The 26,517-nt window shown below is 43.3% G+C and overlaps 1 protein-coding gene across 2 annotated transcripts in view; it reads right to left on the bottom strand.

Moving 5' to 3' along the window:
• Positions 1-25,968, bottom strand: part of Colq (collagen like tail subunit of asymmetric acetylcholinesterase) — a 62,039-nt gene extending 36,071 nt beyond the window's left edge. For both annotated transcript variants that reach the window (XM_038349507.1, XM_038349509.1), the window contains exon 1: positions 25,863-25,968. In XM_038349507.1, the coding sequence (XP_038205435.1) occupies positions 25,863-25,968 (106 nt within the window). The remainder of the gene's footprint in view (positions 1-25,862) is intronic.
• Between the last annotated feature and the right edge of the window lie 549 nt (positions 25,969-26,517).

Genomic DNA, 26,517 nt, shown 5'->3' with positions numbered 1-26,517 from the left:
CCATGTGTATGCTTGGTAGCCTAAGAGGTAAGAAGAGGGCATCAGGTCTCCTTGAGTTGGAGTTATGGATGGTTGTGAACCACCATGTGGGTGCAGGGAATAGAACCTGGGTCCTCTGGAAGATGTGCTCTCAACTGTGGAACTGTCTCTCAAGCTCCCTACATCAAACTTCTCTTTAAAACTTCTCTTTAAAACACGTTAAAAGGTTTAACATGTAACCAGCCATGTCAGTCAATGCCCCCCACGGTCACTGGGCCCTGAGCAACTCTGAATTTCTGTTTGTCCTTAGTAACAGGCTGCGAGTCTATGTCCAGCATCTTCTGTGTGTGTCCTTCAGCTGCTCTTTCTTGTGTGTCTAATTTCACTTCAGCTTTATCCTGCTCTCTCTGGTCTTCCCAGATGCCTTTATGCCACTCCCCCACCTCCCAGACCACCTGGGACTTAGGGTCCTTGGCCCTTCCCCTGACAGGAAATTGCTGTTTGAATGTGGGTCACTTCTTTCCCCTGAATATGCAAGGGCATCTGCCCAGTGTGCTCTGAGCTTTCTCCAGCTTCCCTCTACAGAGGCTGTAAGGCCTCTGTAAGCTTACAGGGACCCTCTGTAAGGCCCTGAATACAGGGAGGTGCATCCCTCCTCCCTGATATCAAGCCTTGTCCTTAGTTTCCTGGGCCCAGGCCCAGCTTACTACTGACGAGCTGCCTGCAAGTTTCATTCATAATCAGTTTCTGGGCCATCCTGCCACTGTCAACAGGTGGCACATTCACAATGCTTTGTCTTAATTGTGGCTCTGGGATTTATCACCCAGGCCAGAGGACCACTTCTGGAATATTGCCTCCCTGGGCACCATTCCAGAATTTCCAGTCCCCACTGCAGCACAGGGACCTGTCCTTGCAGATCACAGCCAAATGGATTCTGTCATGGCATCTGTCTTCACTGGCTCACCTATCATAGATCAATATCTGTGGCCAAGGTAATTCCAAGTTAATCCCAGGGGTCCAGAGTTCTCATGTGAGGCAAAGATGTCCATACTTGAGCCAAATATGGTGATGAACCATGATGCTGCAATCCCAGCGCTCCAGAGACTGAAGAAGGGGATTGTGAGTTCTGGGTTAACCTTGGCTACATAGTGAGACCTTATTTCAAAATTCAAGAAAATTCATCATTGAGATGACGCAGAGAGTTAAGGCATTTGTCATCAACCCTAATAGCCTGAGTGCAGTCCTAGGGCACCATCTGGTGGAAAGAAAGAACCATCTCCTGAGAGTTGACCTTGGATCTCTAAATGTATGCCACACAATGCATGAATGAGCATGCACGTACATGTATGCATACATGCATGTACACACACACACACACACACACAAACACACCATACTTTCAGAATTCTATGTGCTTGAAAGCAGAGCTCAGGATCCCACCAGCCATAGAGCACTTCAAATCCCATCTCCAGACCTTCTTGGGCAGTGGAGTAAGTTGAAGAAGCCCACTGACAAAGACTGTCCCCTACCCCTTGACAGGCTTCACTGACTCCTCTTGACTAAGACTCCAGCTTGAACCTGGGCTCCTGCATTCATTCTTACAGTTGTAGCTACCCCACCCCCACCCCCCAACTAATCAACCTAAAGAAATTTCTCATCCTTGATATCAACTCAACTCCTCATTTCCACTCTTTACAATGAATGGCTCTGGCTTGCTTTTGACAAAATCTTGTGAGCTAGTTTTGCCAGAATCCCCACCATCCACTTATCCAATTGGCTCCTTTAAGTCCCTCTTCTTCTTGTACTGGAGCTGACCCAGATCTTTGTCACCCACAGGAAGAGTCTTAACAACAATACCAACAACCTTGAGTTCTACTGAATATTGCCTCCAGATCCATTGTTTTCATTGTCTTGGGCTAGCCCTACTGAACATTCTACTGGATTCTACAAACATTTATTGAACGTCTATGCATGCTAAGCTTTTCTACACTAAAATAATGATGAAATGGATTAGTACTTTCCATGCATTTTGTCATTAGTCCTCTTGGCTGACCATCTTCATTTTGCTAAGGCAAAAGTGACTCGGCAAAAAACCATATTAATAGGTCTGGGATCCACAACTAGAACAGACATGGAAATCGAGTTCATGAGAAATTTTACATACAGCTCTGTGAAGAAGTAGCATCCCATAGTCACCTTAGCCGGGCTTGGGGGTCAAGCTCACTTGACCCAGCCACTTGAACCCTTCTCATTCTTCTCACTACTTCTGAGGAGCCAGCAGCTTCCCTTTCACTCTGATCATTCCCTACCCAGCTGGATACCTCCCTCCCAGCTACTGACTACCCATCTCAGGACTGTCTGGAGTTGGAACTTCACAGAGAATGTTGCCATTTCCCTCAAAGAGTTCACCACTCCACAGGCCAGTGAAACCCCTGGGAACTGGAGCATTTGACTATATTTGTCAATAGTTCTGAGCACAGGGGATTCCACCCCTGGGGGATGGTAGAGTCACAATATGGAAAGAACCCATAACTGCTATTGTTTGATATTTCATATTATATCCTTAAAGAAATGGTTTGATAACAGAATCAAGAATGAAAAACTTATAGAAATAATAAAACTCTATAGACTGGTAATGAGAAGTTTGATGAAAGGAGTCATACTGTTGAAATTGACAGTAAAAATCTGTTAAAAAAGTTATGACACACTACCAGACAGAACATCCCTACTGGAAGGTTATATAGTTGTCATCCAAATAACCTCTAAGGATGAGAAGATATCACTAATGGAAAATTTAAAAACTTGGAATCACATGTGCAGAATGAGAACCATAAATTAAATGATTTGATGAAATCATTAGAAATATTCACAGATCAAGAGATTCAGATTTTACAAAAGACAGTGATAAAAAGATTTGAAACAACTGAAGAACTTGTCAGAACTGAAAAACAAGGAGCTGAAGTAAATACAAAAGACAATAGTAAAGACTTAACATCGCCAGTACTTCTCAGAGTCAGAGATGACTTAACAAGAGTTTTAACTACTTATACTGTTACTATTTCTGAAAATCCAGCAAATATTAAATACACAAAAGGATATACAGAATGTAAATGGGAGCCTAGCTGTATGAAAGATCTAAAAGATATTAAGGAAGCAATAGTTTCTTATGGCATGCATTCACCATATGTGAGGCAGTTAGTCAAGACTTGGACTTCAAAAAATAAGGTTATTCCACATGATTTGCTTCAATTAGTCTCAGCTGTATTAGATCATGACCACAGCTATAGTGGAAGACTTGGAGGAGGCTAAGGCCCTTGAACATCAAGGTAAAGTCAGAGGTTTTGAGATCTCTCAAGATCAATTGGTGCTGATCCAGATAGCCAAGCTACATACAATGAACACATCTTGTCTCTATGTCTTGAATGCTTGGGACAAGATTCAAGAACTAAGAAAAAGAATTGAATTGTATACTACGGTTATACAAGGCCCAAGAGAACCCTTTAGTGACCTTTTGCAAAGATTAACTAAAGCTGTATAAATAGGGGTAGCAGATCCAGAAGCTAGACAAGTACTCATTGAATCTCCGTCTTTTGAAAATGCTAACTTAGGGTGCAAAAAGGTATTAGTGACCTTAAAGGTCAGATCAGCACCAATGGATGAATGGATCCCGCACACAGTCAATGTTGAGCCCTTTGAGTATAATACTGAGGCTTGGGTAGGAGAAGTGATTTCCAAACGTACAAAGAGACATCAAAAAATATCAAATATTTTAATTGTGGTAGAATGCGCCATCTGAAAAGGAATTGTAGACAGAGCATTCCTAGAAATAATGTTTCTTTTGGGAATAACCAAAATAGAAGTCCCTAACTTTCTGAATTTTGCAGAAGATGCAGCAGAGGCCAACACTGGACCAATGAATGTAGATCAACAAGAGACAAACAAGGCAACAAACACTACTGGGAAACTCCTTAGGGGGCCTCTAACAGACCCCCAGATCGAAGGTGGTCCAACCATTCCCAGTCACTGTGGAGGACACACCTCTCCAGGAAAATTAGAAAATCCAGTGTCTGTTGAAAAAAAAAAAACATACTGCTCTTGATGATAGGATAACCATGGAAAATAAATCAAAATTTTCAGTAGAAAACAGAAAACATATTTTGCCAGACTTCTATAAATGATCAAAGACTAAAACTGAGAATATGAATAACTTATAATTGAAGGATTATTAGACACAGGTGCAGATGTGACTATTATTACTCCAAAATCTTGGCATCTGAATGGGCCTCGACAGGAGGCAGATGTTTGATTCCAAGGAATTAGAACCTTATCTCAGGTAAAACAGAACAAGACATGAGTTGAATGCATAGGGACAGAAGGACAGAGAGGAAGGCTGAGGCCATATGTGGCTAATATAGCAGTTAATTTATGGGGTCATGATCTGTTGCAACAATGGAATACCCTGATTAACATGCCTGCAATCTCAGAAATGGATCATAAACCCAGAATAGCCAAAACAATCCTGTACAACATAGGAACTTCTGGAGACATCACAATCTGTGACTTCAAACTCTACTACAGAGCTACAGTACTGAAAATAGCCTGGTATTGGCATAAAAGCAGACAGGAGCACCAATGGAATCAAATGGAAGACCAGGATATCAAGCCATACGCTTATGAACATCTGATTTTTGACAAAAAGGGCAAAAAATATAAAATGGAAAAAAGAAAGCATATTCAAAAAATGGTGTTGGCATAACTGGATATCAACATGTAGAAGAATGAAAATAGATACATATCTATCACCATGCACAAAACTCAAGTCCAAATGGATCAAAGACCTCAATCTAAAACCAACCACATTGAACCTCATGGAAGAGAAAGTGGGAAGTACACTTGACCACATTGACACAAGAGACTACTACCTAAATATAATCCCAGTAGGACAGACACTGAGAGCAACAATTAATAAATGGGACCTCCTGAAACTTAGAAACTTCTGTAAGGCAAAGACACAGTTAAGAAGACAAAATGGCAGCCTTCAGAACGGGAAAAGATCTTCACCAATCCCACATAAAACAGAGGACTGATCTCCAAAATGTACAATGAACTCAAGAAATTGGTCATCAAAAGAACAAAACAATAAAAAAGGGGGTACAGACCTAAACAGAGAACTCTCAACAGAGGAATCTAAAATGGTTAAAAATTGTTGTAGGAGCTTCTTGGCTGCTCAGCACTGGAATAATCTCACAGAAACTATATTATTTAAAACACTGTTTGGCCCACTAGCTCTAGCTTCTTATTGACTATTATTTAATTCATCTCCATTAATCTGTGTATCACCATGTAGCAGTGGCTTACTGGGTAAAGTTCCATCTGGCTTCAGTGGGGCTACATGGCTTCTCTTTGACTCCACTCTTCTTTCTCCCAGTATTCAATTTAGTTTTCCCTGCCTAGCTAATTTATGCTCTGCTATAAGTCCAAAGCAGTTTCATTATTCATTGTTGGTAATCACAGCATATAGAGTGGAATCCCACATCAGAAAGACACTTAAAAATGCTCAACATCTTTAGATATCAGAGAAATGCAAATTAAAACAACTCTGAGATTCTATCATACATTTTGAATGGTCAAGATCAAAAATTCTGATGACAACTTATGCTGGAAAGGCTGTGGGGTAAAGGGCACACTCCTTTGTTGCTGGTGGGAGTGCAAACTGGTGTAGCTGTTTTGAATATCAGTATGGTGATTTCTCAGAAAATTAGGAAACAACCTACCTCAAGACCCACCAATACCACTCTTGGGTATATACCCAAAGAATGCTCAATCATACCACAAGGACATGTGCTCAACTATGTTCATAGCAGCACTGTTTGTCATAGACAGAACCTGGATCAACCTAAATGCCCCTTGACCAAAGAATAGATAAAGAAAATGTGGGACATTTACACAATGGAGTACTACACAACAGAAAAAAATAATGACATCCTGAAAATTTGTGGGCAAATGGATGGATCTAGAAAACATCATATTGAGTGAGGTAACCACACCCAGAAAGACAAATATCATATGTACTCACTCATAAGTGACTTTTAGACATAAAACAAAAAACAAAAAAAGCAAGAAAAAAACCCAGCAACCTACAATTCACAATCCCAGATAACCTAGACAATAATGAGGACCCTAAGAGAGACATACATGGATCTAGTATACATGGGAAATAGAAAAAGACCAAATCTTCTGAGTAAATTGGGAGCATAGGGACCATGAGAGAAGGTAGAAGGTGAGGGGAGAGGATAGAGGGAAGCAGAGAAAAATACATAGCTCAATAAAAGCAATTTTTTTAAAAAAAAATGTCAGGTGTTAGTTGACAGTTGTGGGCATTCAAGATCATGGCATTGACATCTGCCTGGTTCTGTTAAAGGCCTAACAGTAAGTGGCATCATGGTGGTGGGAATACATGCAAAATACACCACACAATAAGACAGGAAGGCAGAGATGTTGTCAACACAGTTGATCTTGCTTTATAACAGCTTATTCTTGGGCAAACTAATCTACTCTGAAAGACAAGTATTGATCCCTTTCAAGGGCAATACCTCAGCACCTGGGCATCTTCTACAAAGGCTCACCTCTGAATGTTCTATTCCTTTGACAACTCTACAGAAGGATACAAGTCACATCTAGACCTGAGTAGGAAAGGGTGATATGGACATACTTTTAAGGGGAAATAAAACTCTGTGATAATGAACTCTCAAAAAAAAAAAAAAAAACCAATCACTGACCATTCACGCTGTATAAAAACACAGAACAACAACTGGCTAACTCTCAGAGGTACCAATGGCCCCACCTTTGAAATGGTTAACTAGGAAACCTATATGGATAAGCAATAGCCTTTAACAAAAGAGAAACTACAGGCTTTAAAACATCTGATAAAGGAGCAACTAGATGCTCAGCATACAGTTGATAGCAGAATCAACCAGCCTTTGGAAATTCTCCTGTATTTGTTGTTAAAAAGAAGTCTGGAAAATGGAAAATGGTAATAGATCTAAGGGCTGTCAACAAGGTAATTCAGCCAATGGGCTCTGTACAACCAGGAATTCCTTTGCCTTCCCTATTGCCTAAAGGATGACCTCTTATAGTTATTGATTTAAAAGGTTGTTTCTTCACTATACATTCACAAGAAAAAGACAAAGAAAAAACTTGCCTACACAGTGTCTAATTATAATAATTTTCAGACTGCTAATAGATATCAATGAAAGATTCCCCCACGGGGAATGTTAAATAGTTCCACTCTACACCAATATTTTATAAATAAGTTATTAGACATGATATGTAAGCAGTTCCTGAATATATAATTTATCATTACATGGATGGCATTTTACTATCTGATTCAAATGTAGATACTTCAGAAAGAATATTTGAAGAAGAAAATTTTGCCCTGTGGGAGATTACAAATTGCTCCTGAGGAGATTCTATTAGTTATTTAGGCTATAAAATAGGTTTACAGAAACTTAGACCCCAAAAGGTGCAAATTAGGAGAGATGGATTAGAGACTCTTTATGACTTCTAAAGATTACTAGGAGACATTTCCCATCTATAGCACATTATTGGGATAGGTCCTGATGAACTGAGTAATTTAAACAAAACTTTAGGTGGTAACAAGGACTTAAATAATCCCGGAGAATTATCTGTTGGTTTTTATTGAAAAGAAATTACAGAAGGCACATGTTGATCATGTGGATCCAAATCTCAACTACAATCTGGTCATATTACCCTCCAAATGTTTCCCTACAGAAATTTTATTGCAGAAGAAAGATATTATCTTAGAACAGATCTTTTTACCACATAAACTGAGAAGAGAATTAAAAACTTTTGTGGAAAAGGTCTTTGAGTTAATTATAAAAAGAAAGTTGAGACTTCATCAATTAACAGGATTAGACCCAGCAGAAATGATAGTACCTTTTAATAATGATGAAATTGAAAAGTTATGGGAATAAAGTGAACCCTGGCAAAGAGCTTGTAGTAATTTTTTCAGAGAGATCAACAAATATCTCAAAAGCAAGAGAATTTGACTTATAAAAAGAACTAATTGGATCCTTCCTCTTATTGTATGGGACACACCAATAACTGGAGCCCCCTACATTCTGTACTAATGCAAATAAATCAAGAAAGGCAGTTTACAAACAAGAAAATTTAAATAAAGTGGATCAAAACCCCTATGATTCTGTCCAAAAGTCAGAATTATATGCTATTGTAATGGTATTAATGTATTTTAACGAACCTCTCAACACAGTTACCAATTCACAATATGTAGAAAGGACTGTTTTGCATATTAAAACCATGACTTTATACCAGATGATACAGAATTGATTTTATTGTTTATTCAGGTACAAGATATAATCAGGAATAGGCATTATCCCAAATACATAACACATATCTGATCCGATACGTGTCTGTCAGAACCTCTAGCACTAGGTAATGCAGAAATAGATCAATTATTGATTGGAAATGTACTGAAGGCCTCAGAATTTCAAAACAATCATGTAACTAGCAAAGGTTTAAAAAAGGACTTTTCCATCAAATGGCAACAAGTTAAGGAGATTATAAGGAAATATCCTACTTGTTCTTTATACAACCAAACACCACTACCTGCAGGAAGTAACCCAAGTGGTACTCAAAGGAATGAAATCTGGCAGATGGATATATTCCATTTTGTAGAATTTGGAAAACTAAAATATGTACACCACACCATTAATACATATTCAGGTTTACAATGGGCAACTGCTTTAAGTTTGGAAAGGGCTGATTTGGTAATCACACATTTACTAGAAGTTATGGTTACATGCACAAATAAAAACAGACAATGCTCCAACATATATCTCTAAGAGAATGAAACAGTTTATTGCTTATAATAATATAAAGCATATTAGAGGTATACCACAGGTCAGGAAGTTATAAAAAGATAAAATTGAACTATAAAGGATATGTTAAATAAACATAAAAGGATGAAAAAATATCCCCAGAAATAGATTGCATAGGCTTTATTAACCTTGGATTTTCTTAATGCTAATGAGAAAGAAACAACAGCTACAGAGAGACATTGAACAATAGACAAAACTTCTGAATTAAGTCAGCCAGTGTACTTCAAAGATGTATTGACCTCAGAATGGAAGTCAGGAGATGTGCCACATTGGGGAAGGTTTTTCACTCTTGTTTCCACAGGAGAAGAAAAGCTATTGATATCATCAAAATTAATCAAGATTCAGTTTGAAAGGAGAAACCTCTGGATCAAGAGAAATGACAGCTCATTCACCAAAGTGACAATCCTACAAGCTCAAAAAAAACCTTACAAGAGTTGGGGCAGGGTTTTGTTCTTGTCTTTGCAGGAAAACAGAATAGGGATCTCTTTTGGGAAAGAACAAAAAAGGGACAATGGCTCTGGGCTCTGATTCTTCTGCATGGACGGGCTCTGTGGGAGCCTTCTCAGCTTGGTCGATCACCTTCCTGGACCAGGGGGGAGCTGGGAGGACCCTGGTCTTAGCATAGAGTGGGGAACCCTGATGGCTCCTTGGCCTTGAGAGGGAGGGAGGGGAGGTATGGGTGGAGGGGAGGGGAGGGAAGGGGGAGAAGGAGGGGAGGGAAGGGGAAGGAGGAGGGGAGGGAGGGAGGAGGAGGAGGGAAGGAGATGGAAATTTTTAAATATAAAAAAAAATAAACCATGAGAGAAAAAAAAATTTATGTGAAAAAAAAAGAACAAAAAAGGGAAGAAATGCAATAGATAATAGGTAAATTAGTGTATCTACTTGTGAACTATTAGTTATAGACAATTTATATTGGTATAGGTTCTTGTAGATTGATAGATACATAAAATTATCTCTGTATTCCTATCTAAGATAATTTGTATATTGATAAAAATTCAAATTATATTTGTTATATTGAATATACTCCTATTTCTGTTTGCAATAATTGTGCACATATGTAAAGCTTTTTGTCATATTATATGCAAGCATATTTCTACCTGTGTTTAAGATATTTTGTATATTGATGTAATTTTAGTATATATTTATCATATTGTGCTATGCATTTCTACCTCTGATCAATATATATATATATATATGTATGTATATATACACACACACACACATATATATATAGAGAGAGAGAAATAATTATATACATTGTTTACATTTGAGGTCATTGTCCTCATTTGTGGCATATCTGTTTAAAGATTTTTTTATTTTTATAATGTGAAACCTTAGTCTTTAAGCTATATAGGTATTCAGAATTACAAGTCAATGGTCACCCATGTTTGTCATACTTAAGACTAATCAGGTTCTTTAGATGCAGAGAGATTATATTCCACATAGATCGGTAATCTTCAAACACTTCAAAGAACTGTAGAATATGACATTTAAATGACTCAGGATTCTGTTGAGGCAAGACACAACTGCTCCTGGCAGCACCAATCTATTCCCAAGAGAATGTTGGGCACCGAAGACACTCCACTCGGAGCTGATTTTCTTCTTGGCAAAACCAGCCTTTGGGCAAAGAACTACCCTTGCCTCGACTACTGACAATATGCACACTGTCCAAATCGGACAAGCAGGATACAAGCAAAAATGACTGCCAAACCTTGCCAAGACAGGGTAGGACAGTTTTTTTTTTAATTTTCCTGCCTCTGAAAATGGTCTGCCAGATACTCTAGGCCTTAGCCAAAGTTGGTTACCCCAATGTTGCAAATGAGACTTTGGGTGATTGCTTAGGTAGCCAGATGTCTCTGTCATTTCTTATACCTTTTGGAAGTTGCTTGCTCACACTTCCTGCTTACTCAGGTAATATTTCCCTTCTCAGGTCTTTAATGCAATTGAAGACTAGATAGTCATAGCTACTTTACTCTCACAACTTAGCTAAGGTATTTTTAATATAAGACTTAGACTGCTCAGGATAGGATAACTATTGATATAATCTCTGTTATTTGCTAATTACCTTAGACTGAACATTTAGCATGCATTTCTTGATGTTGATCATGTTGGTTGTAGTTCTATTTTTATGTATGTTTTTTGCTTTTCTTTTTCCTGGACAATACTTGATATTTGTTCTTACTGTATATAGTTTTGTTTTGGGTTTAGAACCCTCTTATTTAGACAAAGGGGGGAGGTGTTGTGGAATTAATTTAACCAATAATCTTTTGAATACAGGCCCATTAGGGTGTGGTCTGAGGTACTGTAAGAGGAGACAGGAAGCATGCTCAGGCTCTCTTAGTTGGTGGTTGGAGTTTGGTTCACAGCTTCAAGTGACCACAGAGGACTATGGTGCTCTACCCTTATTGTGAGCTTTTTCCCCAAATAAATAAATAAATACTTGTTATCGTTTATTCTGGGCTCTTGTGGATCTCCTTAATTACACCTACAGAACCCATAGTCTGAATGCCCTCCTAGAGATGAGTCATCTCCAACTAGGGATGCTGAACGGTGATTAGAATGTTTTTTTCTCTTTAAACAAGGTCTATATAGCATTGCTAACCTGGAACTTACTACACACACCAGGCTGAGGACACAGTGCCCAGTACCACCCAGAGAACAAACCCTTAAAGAAGCCAGAGATTGTACCTAAAGTTCTGTCTAGGTACATGGCCATTTACCAAGAGTTAATGCATTCAATAATCTGTTTTCTATGATCACATCCTCACTCATATGCCATCATTCCTTGCTCTTATTCACTTTTCCCTCTACATCCCTTATCCCCTGAAGTAATCCCTTCTGTCTTCATAATATATATATACACATATGTATATATATAATATATATGTCTAGAGTCTACATACAAGAAAACATGAATATACTCTTTTTCTCCCCTCATTAACTTCTCTTGTTTACCTCTCCCCACTCCCTTTAGATTCCTTTCTCCTCCTTTTATGTCACCTATTTTCATGATATATATATATATACATGTATATAAATTATATGATAATTTATATTCTGTATTATAATAAATACATATATGATTATTATGTGTATCATATGATTATGATTATTGTATTTATATTTAAATATAGAAAAATCCTACATTTGCTTTTGAAAGTTTTTATTATTTATTTTATATATATGCATGTATGTGCCCGTATGCCATGGCATGTATGTGGAGGTCAGAGCCAACTTGTAGGAGTTGGTTTTCTCCTTCTACCAGGTGGGTCACAGGCATTAAACTCAAGAAATCGGGCTTGGTAGCTTGTGCCTCTACCAGCTGATCCATCTCTCCACCCCATAGCCAGTCACAACCAGAGCTCAATTGAATGCACTGTCTGGTTGACTTTCTCAAACACATTTGCTTTCTCTAGGCTGCTCTTCAAAGTGGGCAGAGTGTTCAAGGCACTTTAAAATCTACCAAAATGAGAACAAAAAGAAGATCGGTAGTTAAACAGGTAATAGAGTGACCGAGGCCAAGCCCTGACTGAAGAGAATCCGAGTGGTTGGTGAGTCACTGTTGAGTTGTCTACTGATGGCTATCAGACCAGGTGGCTTCCTTAAGACACACTCGTTTCTAATAAGTCTGGTCTCTAGAAGATTAAAGACAACATGCTGAATGTTTAGCTTGTCCTGTGCCCATTCTCTTTGGCTCACGGGCAACTAGATGCCACCTTGCTGTGCCCCTCCATGTCTGTCCCCTGTGACTGTCCCTGATCTCTCTTAGTATGTCCAAGTCTCCATCTTTTATAAGGTCAGAGAGGGTTAGGTTCACCTGAAGGCTCACCTAACTCAGTTGCTTCTTTATAGACCCTGTGCCCTCAACCAGACCCATTTTAATGTACTGGGGAATATGAGGAATTTTGAGGGGGTAGCATTCAGCCCATAGCAGTGAGCTGAAAACTGGTGGCTACTGGATGATTTTTTTCACAATTCCTTTTGAACTTTTGAAATTATTTATTAATAGAGATATGAAAGTTTTTTAAGCAAGCGACTTAGAACAAGATAAGAGTTGAGGCAGGTCAACCCTGTGTCTTCATTGACCAATCTGAGGGCCCTGAAGCTACACAGAGCTTAGGTGTCAATGCTTTGGGGAGTTTGCAGCCACTTATCATGAGGACAAGACACCTCCCCACCCCCCTCCACATACACACCATAAAGACACCTTGAGAGGAGCCACAAGGAAGAATAAGAGCCACCTCCTGTCTGTCATTATTTTATTCTAGTCACGTATCAACAGTGCCGCCTTTGCTCACAAGAGCAAAAGAAAACAAATCTATCCCCACTCCTTCCACAAGGGAATTGTTTTGGATCTTATCTAAAGGAAGGCATCTGCTTCTTCGAGTTCATGTTCTAATTTGACCAAATGGCCTGTGGTGGATGGAGAGGGAAGAGGAGACAATGTTATTAGGAAACCAGGGAACATCAAGAAGCCTCCTCGATGCTGGCTGCGCCTTGGCCGGGAATTCGATTACAGCGGCCGGCATCAATCAGCAGGCGCTATTAAATCTTCTGCTCAGCTTGACAGGGAAGGCCAAGTTTGTGGAATTGCTCAGGAGATCTGGCCACAAGTCTGCTGCCCTGGGCCTGCAGGTGAGTTCTTCCCAACACCTGCTGACATCTGGGGATGGTTGGAATGACCCTGTGCATCCATGTCTTCATTTTTCCACAGTGACACTTTGCTATGGGGATTTGAAATACAAAACTACATGGCTCACTTAACTCCTTCCCCTAAATGCCCGTTCCATCTTAGCCTGGTATATAAGTTGTCTGGGGTTCCATAGCAAGTGGGAAAGAAAGAAGCTGGATTCCTGGGAGACCTTCACTGCCCAACGCACAGACAGGCGTCTGGCCAACTCACCTGAATCCCTGTATTCCAGAAACTGGGGGACACAGGGGTGCCCCTTTGAACTCTATTGTGAAACAAAGCTTCCACAGAGCAAGTTGCCAAGATGAACCCGCAGCTTTCTGTAATTGTTTAATTGCAGAAATCCTCCTGCTTTGGCTTCCTAGGTGCTGACATCACTGCTGTGTCACATGTCTAGCCCTCTTAGTTCTTCTACACATATCTGAAAGATTATTCTTTGCGCACAGATAAACACTAGGGGAGCCCGGAGTGTTAAACACACAGGGTTGTTCATTCAAGAGAAGGGATGCATAACCTGTTGTCTTCCCTGACAGTCATGAGCAAACACGGTTACAAAAACCTGGCAACCTCTGCACTATCTGTGTGGTGAAAACCACACCAAATCCTTCCTCCAGACCCTTATTGTAAGCTTTTTTTTTTTTTCAGTCAATCTATAGAAGCCATCTTTGTGGACTGTACAAAGAGTTTTGATGCAGCCAAGTATGGTCTGTGTTTAGTTTACTTTGTTCCTCAGTGAGATTTATATATGCTTTGTTGTGCATGTAGGCTTGAGTTAATTAACACCAGAATAAGTTTTCACCAAATGATGCTGTGCCTAAAATAACGACTTGGGGTCAGACTCCAGACGTTTGAACCAACAGTGGTTACTGAGTTATGCTGAACCAAACTACATTTTTGCCTCCCTTAGACGGTTACTGTGCCAGCTGTGGTTGTTGCCGAGATGCCCACTCTGTAGAAAATGCACCTATATTCTTTTATACAGCTTCATAACATTTCTTCACTCGAAAGAACAAGAATGTGTCCACTCTGTTCTTTCTGATGTGCAATCGGATGACTTGCAAACATTCATTAGAGGAAAATGATACCTCAAAATCACCTTCTTCTTTGTGCTGTGTGCATTATAGGTGAGCTTCCAGGAACAGAAGTAACAGCCAGGGAGTGTGTTTTACACGTACCGTCTGCTTCACTCCACAGGCCCTCAGCAGCCAACTCGTCTTCCTAGGAGCAGGGGATGAAATTGTCCACTGTATAGCTTTGAGGGGAGAGACAGCATCCTCTGTGGCTTTCATTTGCATTCCCCTTATAGGGGGTGGCGCCAAGGACACTGTCACCTACTGTCGAGCCTCTATACTTTCTTCATTGGGCTGCTGGAATTACTCTTGCATGATGAGGAGAGTAGTACCCCATTATACGGCTCCTCCTCCTCTCCTTCCTTTTCTCCCAGTTTGTTTAGGCTTCAAATACATTTTTTAATGAAGTGGAATTTAATGAATTAGCCTTTTCTTTTTTGGTTTTTGCTCTACCCCACCACCACTTCAGTTATACAAAAAAAACTCCCAAGCTTTCCTTTAATAACCTTACAAAACCTGTTTCATATTTTAAATATATTTACATTTGTACTTTGTATTATAAAATGTAAGTCTGTTTACTTTTTCTCAGAGGACAATTTTTCTTTTTATTAATTTTTAAGTTAACATACAAAGTAATGCTTTTATTATATTTGCTATATATATATAATTTATTGTACTCATATGTACCCTCCATAACCATTCCTTTTGTTGGTCTCTCTTCCCCCAAATAGCCTTCCTGCTTATTTTCATGTGTGTGTGTGTGTGTGTGTGTGTGTGTGTGTTATACACAAGAGAACAGAAGACACATTTTTTGTGCCTTAAAGCAGGAAACAGAAGTCTATTCCTAAAAACTTGGTCAAAGTCCATGGCGGGAAGACACAGGCCCTAGTGAGGACTCTTGCACTGTTGTTTTGTACTGAAGTCCTGTAGCAAACTACTTGTAAATGTTTGTTTATATCCATACATTTGGAGAAGCTGCCTTTTGAAGCAACTGATGCAGAGACTCAAAACTTGTCAAAGTGCTGAGATTAAGCAACTGTAAGCATTCAGCCATCAATGAACCATTTGCACCCCCACCCCCAACAAGACTCAGGGAGAATCATGGAAGAGGAGGGGCAGAAACCACGGAAGAGCTGGGGGTGTGTGGGAGATGCTATAAAACTGACATGGCTGTTGAACTCATACATTTACTGCAGCCACGATTATCTGCACAAAATCAAGCTGCATATAAACATAGACTCTGCATGTGAGAGAAATACTATATTTTATCAATCTTCTTTATTACCCTCTCTGGCTCCCCTCTATTTAGGCTATTTCATCCCTCCAAATAGATCCCTTCCTATTTTCATATGGAAACATGCATGTTAATAAATGTTTTTATAATTGTATAAACATGTATTATTTCTGTGTTTATGAATAGTGTTTAGCATCCTTGTATGAGAGAAATGTGAGATTTGTCTGAATCCAGCTTATTTTGTGCAACATGATGATCTCCAGCTGCAAACACCTTTCTGAAAACGGTGCAATTGTGTTCTTTACTGCTGAAGAAAACGCCATTGTGTTTACATGCCCCGTTTTCCTTACCCTTTTATCCATTGATGGACATCTAACCAGCTTCCATATCTTGGCTTCTGTGACTGCACTGTCATAAACATGAATGTGTGGGAATATCTATAAAATGCTGATGCAGCGTCTTCTTGGGTGTGCTCCCAGGGATGGGACAGCTGGGCTCTACAGAGGCTCTCTCCTCAGCTTCCTGAGGCTCCTCCACACTGACTTCCATAGTGACCTCACTAGTTTGGCATTCCCACCAGCAGTGTGCAAGGGTTCCTCTCCTCCCCCACACTTGACAGTATTTACTATTGCTAATTGCATGTTTCCTTTTCTTTTCCTTTCTGGTTTTTTGTTTGTTTTTGTTTTTGGGGTTTTGTTTTGTTTTGTTTTGTTTTTTGGGTTTTTTTTTGAGGTAAGGCCTCAGTCTGTAACCCCTTTGGTCTCAAACTCATTTCAGTTCCTCCTGCCTCAGCCTCCCTAGTGCTGGACTATACCTGGCTTGTTATCTTGATGACAGCCATTCTTACTGGATGGAAAATAAATCAATGTAGCTTTGATTTGTATGTACCTGATGGCTAAGGGTGTTGAACATTTTTTCACATATTTGTTGGTAATTCTTTCTTCTTGTGAGAACAGTCTACTATGACTCTCCTTGAGCCATCTCTGGCTTCTACTTCTGCTTCATATGACATTCCACCAATGAGAAAGCGTATCACCTAAACCCAAACCAATGTGGCTCCCACAGGCCCTGCTGCCTTCTAGACACTGAAGTCTTCATCCCTCCAAATACTAACTCTTCGTATTGAGAATTTGGTTTCTGCCTCACCATGGAGAATTTAGAAGCTTCTAGAGACAACTGTGAGGTTTACTCCCAATAAAAATTGGTCTTGGAAGCCGGGCGGTGGTGGCGCACGCCTTTAATCCCAGCACTCGGGAGGCAGAGGCAGACGGATCTCTGTGAGTTCGAGGCCAGCCTGGTCTACAAGAGCTAGGTCCAGGACAGGCTCTAAAAAAAAAAGCTGCAGAGAAACCCTGTCTCGAAAAATAAAAAAACAAAAAACAAAAAACAAAACAAACAAACAAACAAAAAATTGGTCTTGGAAAATGTGTTGGCCATCTGAACACAAAGCAGCAGACCAGCTTCACCCTCTTCTGAGAGTGAGACCCTGCAGGCCCCTCAGATAAGGCACGAGTTTGTCACTGGGGTGAACTAGGGTCTCAGCAAGAAGAGAGCATGGCTGTTGTCACCCCATCCCCAGCCGTCCTGTGTCACTAAAAAGTTCTACACAGTGTCTGAAGCTAAGAAGGCCTGCCTGGTGCATGCATCAGTCCCAGAGGGAAGTCCCTGAAGCAAGAGCACAGCTGCTGGGGCTTTCCCAAAGTCTTCAGAGTAGAGCAGCTGCAGGGTGGGGGTGGGACTGGAGCAAAAGAGGGTCCAGGGAGGCTGGAAGTGGGTGGGCCTGCTCAAGTCTCATTCAGGTTTCTTTCCTTCCTCTTCAGTCCTCATCCCAGATAGTTGACTGAGAGATTACACTAGCCACATGCTCCCTCACAGCTGTCCCCAGCTCCAAAAACAAGCAACTCCCTCGTGTTTTCATTGGTTGCCATGGGGAGATAAGCACAGGTTTGAACGGAGAGATGCTTGTGGCTCAGCCATGGAAGGGTGTCAGGTTCATTTTTAAAGACATCCGGGAAGACCATGGCCAGGAAAGGAAAGCTTTCTTCCCTGAGTGGCCCAGCGTCTTCCTTCTTTAGGGCCTGCTTGAAAACTGAAAGTGGCAGAAAAGAGATATTTCCTCTTTAATCCACTAAGTGTCTTAAGCAAAAAAGTTATTTAGGCTTTGGGGGTTTGATGCAATAAACTGCAGGGTGCATAACCTTTTGACGTGTGTCTACACACAGTGAGATTCTGGAAACAAGATAAAAAATGTATGTATGTCACAGGTTATGTGACAGGCACTATTCAAAACACTGTAATGTTCATAATGAGACTCCTCAAACCCAAGACCATAATTGTGAGTTACGTATGTTTAGTGTGATGGATGGCAATTTGCCTAAGGTCACAAAACCAGAAGAAATATAACACTTGACCCCAAGGAGCAGAACGCCAGAAGTGCTGCTCCCAATACCACTAGGGTTGCCTTTGTGAGGATCTGGGAAGAAAACTTGGTCCCCAAGATTTGGTTTGTAACTATCCCAGCTCCCTGTCTTCCTGGGGCTCCCACTAGCATTGAAATCCAGTGACTCATTTGGTGACCAGACCAGGAAGACACCTTGCTTCATGGACTTTGAGTTCTACTTTCTTCGCTGCTCCACCAGATAACTCACTGCTTGCATGCGCATTCCTGTCTGCTGCATTTAATCTGCTAGCATTTAAACAAAGCTTACGAGAAACATGACACATTGAATGGCCCCTATCGATATCTAGACCTGAACTGTGGTTCTTGTAAATGCTACATTATGTGGGAAAGGTGGCATTGTGGGTATAACTAAGATACTTGAAAGAAGGAGATGATCCTGGGATATCTGGGAGGTCCCCAAATGTAATCACAAGTGTTCTTAGAAGAGAGAGGCAGAGGCTGGAAGATATAGTCCCGTGTTAGAGTGCTTGCCTAAGATGTGCACACCCCTAGGTTCACACCGCAGCACCACAAACACACACTAGAGACTGAGAAAGAAGATCTGAGAAGGAAGGGCACGTGAAGCAAAGTGTAGCATGGCTGTATATGAACACAGGAAAGAAATTCGGGACACGAAGAATCTGAGAAATGCAGCTTCGATCCAGAAAAGGTGAGGAAATTAAGTCTTCCTTGGGTCCTTGGCCTCCTCCCAGTGGAAATTATTTCAGACTTTAGACCTCTAAAACTGTAAGAGAATCGGGGCAACTATGCCAGAGTTGGAGGTGATCTGTGTCCACGGGAAGGTAATGGAGTAACTACAGTGAGCTGGAGCGGTGGTTTCTGAAGCGTGGACCATGCGCTGTGGCCTGGCAGCATCAGAAGAATTACAGTGATGCAGATGCTTGCGTCACTTGAGAACCTCAGATTCAGATGCTTGAGTCTCTAGAACGTCGGGATCAGAACCTCTTGGGATGGGTTCCGAGGATCTGTATTTTAACAAGCCATCACTGTCTCTGATGCTGGCTATCATGCAGTGGTTAGCCACGGCTAAACCTTCTGATGGCTAGAACTTAAAACAATGCTCATGCCTGATCCACAGCCTACAGATTGGGACCTCATTAGTCTGCTCAGCTTAGATGCTGGGCCTCTGGTGAGCTCCTTAGGCAGCTCTAGCTGGGCTGGGACCCCACACTGTGTTATGAGGCGCTGATGTGGAGTGCTCCCTCCAGCACTGTGTTATGAGAGTTACTGATATGGAGTGCTCTGTCCAGTACTGTGTTATGGGGCACTGACGTGGAGTGCTCCCTCCAGCACTGTGTTATGAGGCACTGACGTGGAGTGCTCCCTGCAGATTCAGCAGTGCAGAGCTCTGGAAACCTAGAAAGACATGCTGGGGGCTAAGAAGAGAGGGAAAGGCAGAGGCCAAGGCAGCAGGGCTTCTGGCTGCCAGGCCTAAAGTCACGTGCCAGAGGGGCTCACAGCAGTAGATATAATTAGAAGAGTGGAGCAGGTGTAGGACAGGAGGGTGTGGAGACACTGGGTGAGTGGGAACAGACTCTCCAGACAGCAACACGCCATCCCAGAAGGAGGGATCAGAACTACCAGGTCGGTCAGTGCTCCAAGAGATCTATTTCTAGGAGATGCCAGAAATATATTAAAGTATAAAATCATCCACTTTTTAAACATTCACAATGAAAGCAATTGACCCTCTACTCTCTGATCTCTCCATGGTGTCAAGCATGAAGTCAGTCACCAGCAGGGCAGCTAGGACACGTTCTCAGAGATGACTGACAGAAGTTCCCTGTGGTAGGATAACTATGTGTGAGCTACAACCCGCTTGCTGGCACATGGTTGAGACAGAGACTGCTATGCCCATTTTACAGATGAGGAACTTGAGGCCACCCCAGTGAAGTGAACTTCATCACTATCCAGTTCACAGCTATCAGTCAGAGTTCAAACACAGGACCTCTTACTATGGGGGATGCTGTAAAGATCAAGTACTCTATAACTGTCAGAGATCTCTATAACAGAGAGGTTGGGGCCATTGGTAATGGTCACGGGCAGTACTCATAAGCGGCAGGAGCACTTAAGGAAGGCCCGTCACCAGCTTCTTATATGTCACATGGAAGCCAGAGGCTCCCTGTCTCCGAAGGAACTATGCAGCTTCTGTATGATTATGCGTCAGAGGAAGGCAGCCCTGGGTATACTGAAAGGAAAAGGGGAGGAGGGGTCAGGATGACTACAGGGAGAGCTTCCTATCTCCCATACCACTTCTGTTTTCATGGAGATGGGGAGTGGGGAGGCCCCTGCTTCTATAGAGGTTTGGGATGGGGGTGGCAGATGCCTGAGACCCCCTAGAGAGCCGGTAACTTAAGAACCCTCTCTGATTTTATTATCCAGAGGATATATGGAGAACTAAATGAGAGGAGACGGCTTGCAAGTGCATTAGGGGACATTAAACAATAGCTGATCAGCATCAGACACAAATAAATGGCCCGTGATCTAGTGCCAAGAATCTGGATGGTCCCCAAATGGTGGTCTGGCTGGCTTCCAGTCAGCAGAGTGGGTAGCTGGTCATCATATAGGCCACAGAATGTAGCAAGAGAGGATTCCAGCACCTGACCAGACTCACTCCCTTCCAGGAGACCTCACTCTACTGCAGGAGATTTGTGTCCTTTCCCTGACCTGGATTCTGACATTTGGATCCACAAATGCCCTGGATAGCTCCTGTCTGCCTTCTTGCCTGCCTGGGAAATCCTTGACAGAAGAGGAGCCTGTGTCCACGTAGGCTAAGGGTAGGATGGTTCACAAGGCCTAAAGAAATTTGTGGAATTGCCTTGGTTACAGGGAGGTCCCACCCTGACTCAAACTCGTCTCACTAGCAGGTCCTTTAGGTCTGAATTTTCAGGCCCCCACTAAAATAGAAATACCAGAGAGATAAATGGGTAGCCGGGCAACTCACACACAAGTTTATAAAGCATCAGTACAGCTAAGCGCGGAGGGGCACATCGTCATCCTAGCACTTGGGAGACAAGAGGAGGATGCTGATAAGCCACTCTGACCCACCAAGCGAGTTCAAGGCCAAGTGGAAGAGAGAGAGAGAGAAAAAGACAACAACCAAAACCAATATTCAACTGTTAGAACTTTGGGCAGTGAAAACCCAAGGAAAAGATGGGAAGGAGTGGACAATAAAGAGTTCCCACGGAGGGTGGATGGTGAGGGGAGGAGGCCTGGCAGTACTGAATAAGCCACTGGCAGATTTAATCCAGGCAGAGGCAGACTTGGCTTACATTGACTTAGAGGCAGGATTCCAGACTCCAGATCTCCTACAGCCCAGCTCTGTGGTCTAGGGTACATTGTTTAATTAGCTTCTCTGTGTTTCTTCTTCAGAGAACGAAGAGCACTGCTCCATACATCCTATGGGAGGTCTGCTCCTCCGGAAATATTACCTTTAGGCCTACGCCTTATCCTTCTGTAAAACCACAGCCTTTGAGCTCTACCTACACATGGACACTAGCGCCAAGTCAGTCTATAGACCCAGACAGAGCCCAGGGTTGGCCAAAACCACGCCATATGAGATGACCCTTGGGTGACCCACAAAACATGAACTTCAGTAATCAACAATTCTAGTTTTAAGCTTCAGATGGTAGCTTATTACCCAGCAAATGGTTAAGGCAGTACACTCCAAACTCCTGGTATTTGTAACAGACATGGTTCTGAGCTGTGTTTGTCACTTGCCTGCCTTTGGAAGGAGGCACAACAGAGGGAACACAGTCCTTCTGAGTTCACGGGACCCTGTGCCCCCTCCGTGATAAAAGCCATGCAGTCAGTGCTATCCGCAGGGCTCGTATATCCCCTTCCCTCAGCCACTCTGTGGTTTTCAGCAGCATCCCCTCCCCTAGCTCTTTCCCATTTTTCTTTCCCACTCTGCTAGTTAGCCCAAAGTAGCCTTGAACTTGAGCTGCTGCTGTCTCGGGTCACCGGAGCGCTGAGAGCACGGGCCTGCACAGCCACACTCAGCCTACTGTAATCGGACTTGCCATCTACCCTTCAGACTAGCGAGATGATGTGGAGGTAAAGGCACTCGCCACCAAGTCTGAAGAGCTAAGTTCCGTCCTGGACCTTAGGGGAAGGAGAGGACCAACTCCTGTAAGTTGTCCTCTGAACACGTGCATCCCTCACCATCACCCTTAGGGGAAGGAGAGAACCAACTCCTGTAAGTTGTCCTCTGAACACGTGCATCCCTTACCATCATGCTCTAATAAAGGGGAATATAAAATTGTATCCTCTGCCTGTTGTTGTCCCTGCATCTGCCTTAGGCAGCATGGGCCTGGATGAACGATGCTCAAACGTCAGCAGACTGTGACAAGAACCGGAGATAGTAGTGTGTCAAACCCCTGACATAAGAGCCGGGATGACGACGTCACAACTTTGGTCTCTTTGGTGCCTTCTCCTCCATGCTTAGTTCTCTGAGGCCCAGTGGAGGCTGTCGGGTAATGCACGCCTGATTCGGAGAGCTGGGGCTATCCTGTGGTTCAGGAGTAGGGTCCTTCCTGAAGAGAAGGAAGGGTGTCCCCAACACAAGGGGAGCGCTTCCTCCACCACAGTCCTGGAGAACTCAGAGCCAGTCCTCCCACACAGCGCCTAGAACACAGGCTGCTTCCTACCAGCCTCTGAGAAACCCTGACACACTTGACACAGTCAGCACACAGCGGAACCTCCTAAGGCAGAGTGGCCGCAGCCGAGAGAAACGGTTTTCCTGGCGGCTCTCACTTCAGTGTCCGCTCAGCTTCCATTCTTCAGAACAGTGAGAATGTACGAAGTTCAGGAGAGAGGATGTCAGATCAAGTCAGGTTGTAGGTGGGGATTTGAAAGGTCTCTTGTCTGCCTGACTCAGGGAACATGTCATTGCAAGACCTGAACTAGTTTCAGAACGGTGCTTGGGGAAGTCATGGCAACTTAAAGGAGGGGAACAAAGAGGCAAGACTCCTGCAGGGGCCAGCAGATACTTGTGCTAGACTGGTAACGCTGTCTCTGGTTGACCTATCTGACCAAATGCCTGAAACCTACACTCCCAATCACAAGCTCCAGGGTTAGCAAGGAATCTTGAGGGCCAGGGATGAAGCTCAGTTGTAAAGAGCTTGCACAGCTTGTTCAAGACCCTGGGTTCAAGTCCTAGCACCACGAAAAAGAAAAAAAGTAAAGAGGATAGGGAAAGAGGGAAAAGGAAAAGAGGAGAAAAAAGAAAGTGCAGGGCAGATCAGCCTAAGTACCGTGGGCAGGGCAGATCAGCCTAAGTACCGTGGGCAGGTAAGCCCGTGTTTGCCTTGCAGAAGCCTCGGCCCCTGCACCCCACACATTGATCCCACTTTCTGCGTAAGGGAACTCTGCTCTTAGACCGCTGCTCCCGGTGGGGTTTGGACAATGGTAGGCTTCGTCAAGAGGTGGTTGGGTGGGAGGAGAGGTAGGAGACTTCACTCCTCCTTGCTCTGGTTCCCCACTTATGCACGGCAGCCCCTCCTTCGAGGCTTCAAGGCTCCTGGGCTCCATCTCCTCCGTTCCTTCTCCTGCCTTCTCAAGCACAGGATGGGAAAGCCTTCCTGCAGTCACAGATCCCTGTGTCCCTCGACATGCCAGGTATCCTTGACCAGACTTTCCTGAAGGTGAGCCCTGCACTCGAGTTTTTGTTTGTTTGTTTGATCATCTAAGCTGCATCTTGTCACTGCTGTGTCCTGAAACACTCCTTTGAGCGATGTCTACACTGTGTAGGTTCTCTCCTAAGTGAGCAGCTCTAAGAAACTATAGGATCTTTTCTGCCTAGCTTTATGAAGGTCTTGGTGAACTTGGTTTTAAAGAGATTAAATGATTCAAACATGTGGATGACCTCACCCCAGCCTACAGATTGGGAGTTTTTGGTTCTTTCACTCAACAAGTGGTTACTGAGCATTCTCAGACCTGGCAGCGTTCTCACCCTGGAAATATGCATAATTATGGATGCACAAATCACACTGTCCCCGCCCCCACGGTGCTTATCATCTTACCCAGTGTCTCCCAGCAGGCAGACAGCTCCTAAGAGGTAGACTGGAACCAGAGAAGCTAGTATTCCTAATTCCTAAACCCTCAGCAGATTCTCAAAGAAATCTATAACCCAAATATAACAAAGAAACAAACACTGTGTCCGACCGAATTAGCTACCAAGTCCTCTTGGGATTCTGGAAACAGGATCTCGCTCTGTAACCCGGGCTGGTCTTGGACACACTATCCCTCTGACTCAGCTTCTCAAGTGCGGTCATCGGGTGTCTCAACACTAGGCTACCAAGCCTCTCAGTGGATGAGAAAATGCTGCTCCACAGACCAGATGAACTTGGGAGAGACACACTGACACACTCTCGCGACACAGCCACCGGCTTCTTCTGCCCCTCCTTCCTAGGACTCCCTTGGGTCCTCTCTTCTAGTTCCCACTTCTTCTGTGTCGCACACTTTTATAATTAGCCTCACAGCAATCTCCCTGACACTCTCTTCGGGCCTGCAGCGTTTGGCAGCACAGCTGGCCCATGGGCTGATTTTATGAATGGAGAAAGGCTGGGGGTGGGTCCAGAGGGACGCTCGCCTGGCCTCTCACAGGCAAGGGCACAGATTCAACTGTGGCGCTTAGAAGATGAGGCCTGACTAAAGGCGCTTTGGAGCAGTGGTCGAGGTGAATGAGGGGGCTGTGAGGAGACAAACAGCAAGCCTCAGGCCCTCTGGAGATAATCCAAATTTCCTCAGAAAGGTTTGAAAGGCAGTAACCCAATACTTCAGAACCAGGTCAGGCAAGGTGAAGATAACAGCTGGGTGCCTACAGCAAAGGTTACCAGGCTGGCAGACCAAGCAAGCCCCTTCCCCAGCCCTGCACTCCGCAAGACTCACCACCCGGCTCCCGGACCACTGAGTTTCTAGAAGCCCTCACTCTCCTAGGACCTCTGAAAAGAAGAGCCCAACAGGAGAGCAGCGAGGGCTGAGGAGATAGAAAGCCTAGCCCTGAGCCAGCAAGGGAGCAAGGGAGTCCCTGCTGACAGGGGCCGGGCAGAAGCCCTGCCTTTCACCAAGGTTGTCAGAGAGATGCTTGCTCTCTGGCATCCTGTGGTAAGCCTCACTGGGAGGAGGTCAGAGATAGATTTTAGAAACACCTGGGACTCACATCTCTAGAAATTGTACTTTTCTCTCCCCAGTTTCCAATTTCCTAACCCAAACGAATCACACAGCAAATGGGCATGAGAACTAGGAACACAGAAGCAATGATTTATAGTCTGGCCTTGAGCAGCTGAGCAGCAGCAGCTGGAGCAAGGACAGAAGGGCCTTTGGAGACAAGCTCGGGTAACAGGAAGACAAGACACAAGCTGGGTGACTATCTCCCTTAGCCGCCTTCTGCTAAGAGCAGAATGTCAAAAATATCAGGACATATCGCTAGACACTCTTGACCACCCCCGCCCACGCCCCCCCTTTCCTGTCTCTGCCAGATGGAAGCAGGAGAGTCGTGGTCATCAGTTACCTGCTGAGACTGGTCGGACACTGCTGATGGAAGCCGGCTGAGACACGATGGAGCGGAAAAAGAGTTGGAGATAAATTCCCAAAGTCATTGGAGTCAGGACAACCATGCTGGCCAGGTCTGCTAAATATCAAGTTAGTGGGCAAGGCTACCGGGAGCTCTCCTAGCTCTGCTTTGACTTGACTGCTGTTTGCCTTTGCGCCTCTCTCTCTCTCTCTCTCTCTCTCTCTCTCTCTCTCTCTCTCTCTCTCTCTCTCTCTCTCTCTCCTTGCCTCCCTCCGTGCCTCCCTCCCTCTCCTCTCCCCATGCCTTTATCAAGAAAGAATGCCAACCATTTCCCATTAAACCTTCTCCGTACTACACAGGGTTATATTTATCTCAAGCACTGGGTCAAATGGCCACATTAAAATTAAGATGTCAGAAATTTCTTTTTTTGAGTCTGAGGTAAGTGGCTATTAAGAAGATAATAAAGAAGCAGCCGCGTCTCCTGCTCCAGGGCAGACGGGTTTCCTGCTCCCTTACACACCATCGTCTATATGAAACACGGGGACTGCGTTAGCGCTAATCAAGTCTCCTGATGCAAACTGCCTTACGCGGGGACAAGTTTCTGGCCTTGGATGGTCTTCCCTGCAGGCAACAAATGCCAGCTGAGCTGGGA

The sequence above is a fragment of the Arvicola amphibius genome, chromosome 12 (assembly GCF_903992535.2).
Source record: "Arvicola amphibius chromosome 12, mArvAmp1.2, whole genome shotgun sequence".
NCBI lineage: Eukaryota > Metazoa > Chordata > Mammalia > Rodentia > Cricetidae > Arvicola > Arvicola amphibius.
The sequence above is the reverse complement of the archived record's forward strand: the minus strand, read 5'-3'. Positions and strand labels throughout refer to the sequence as shown.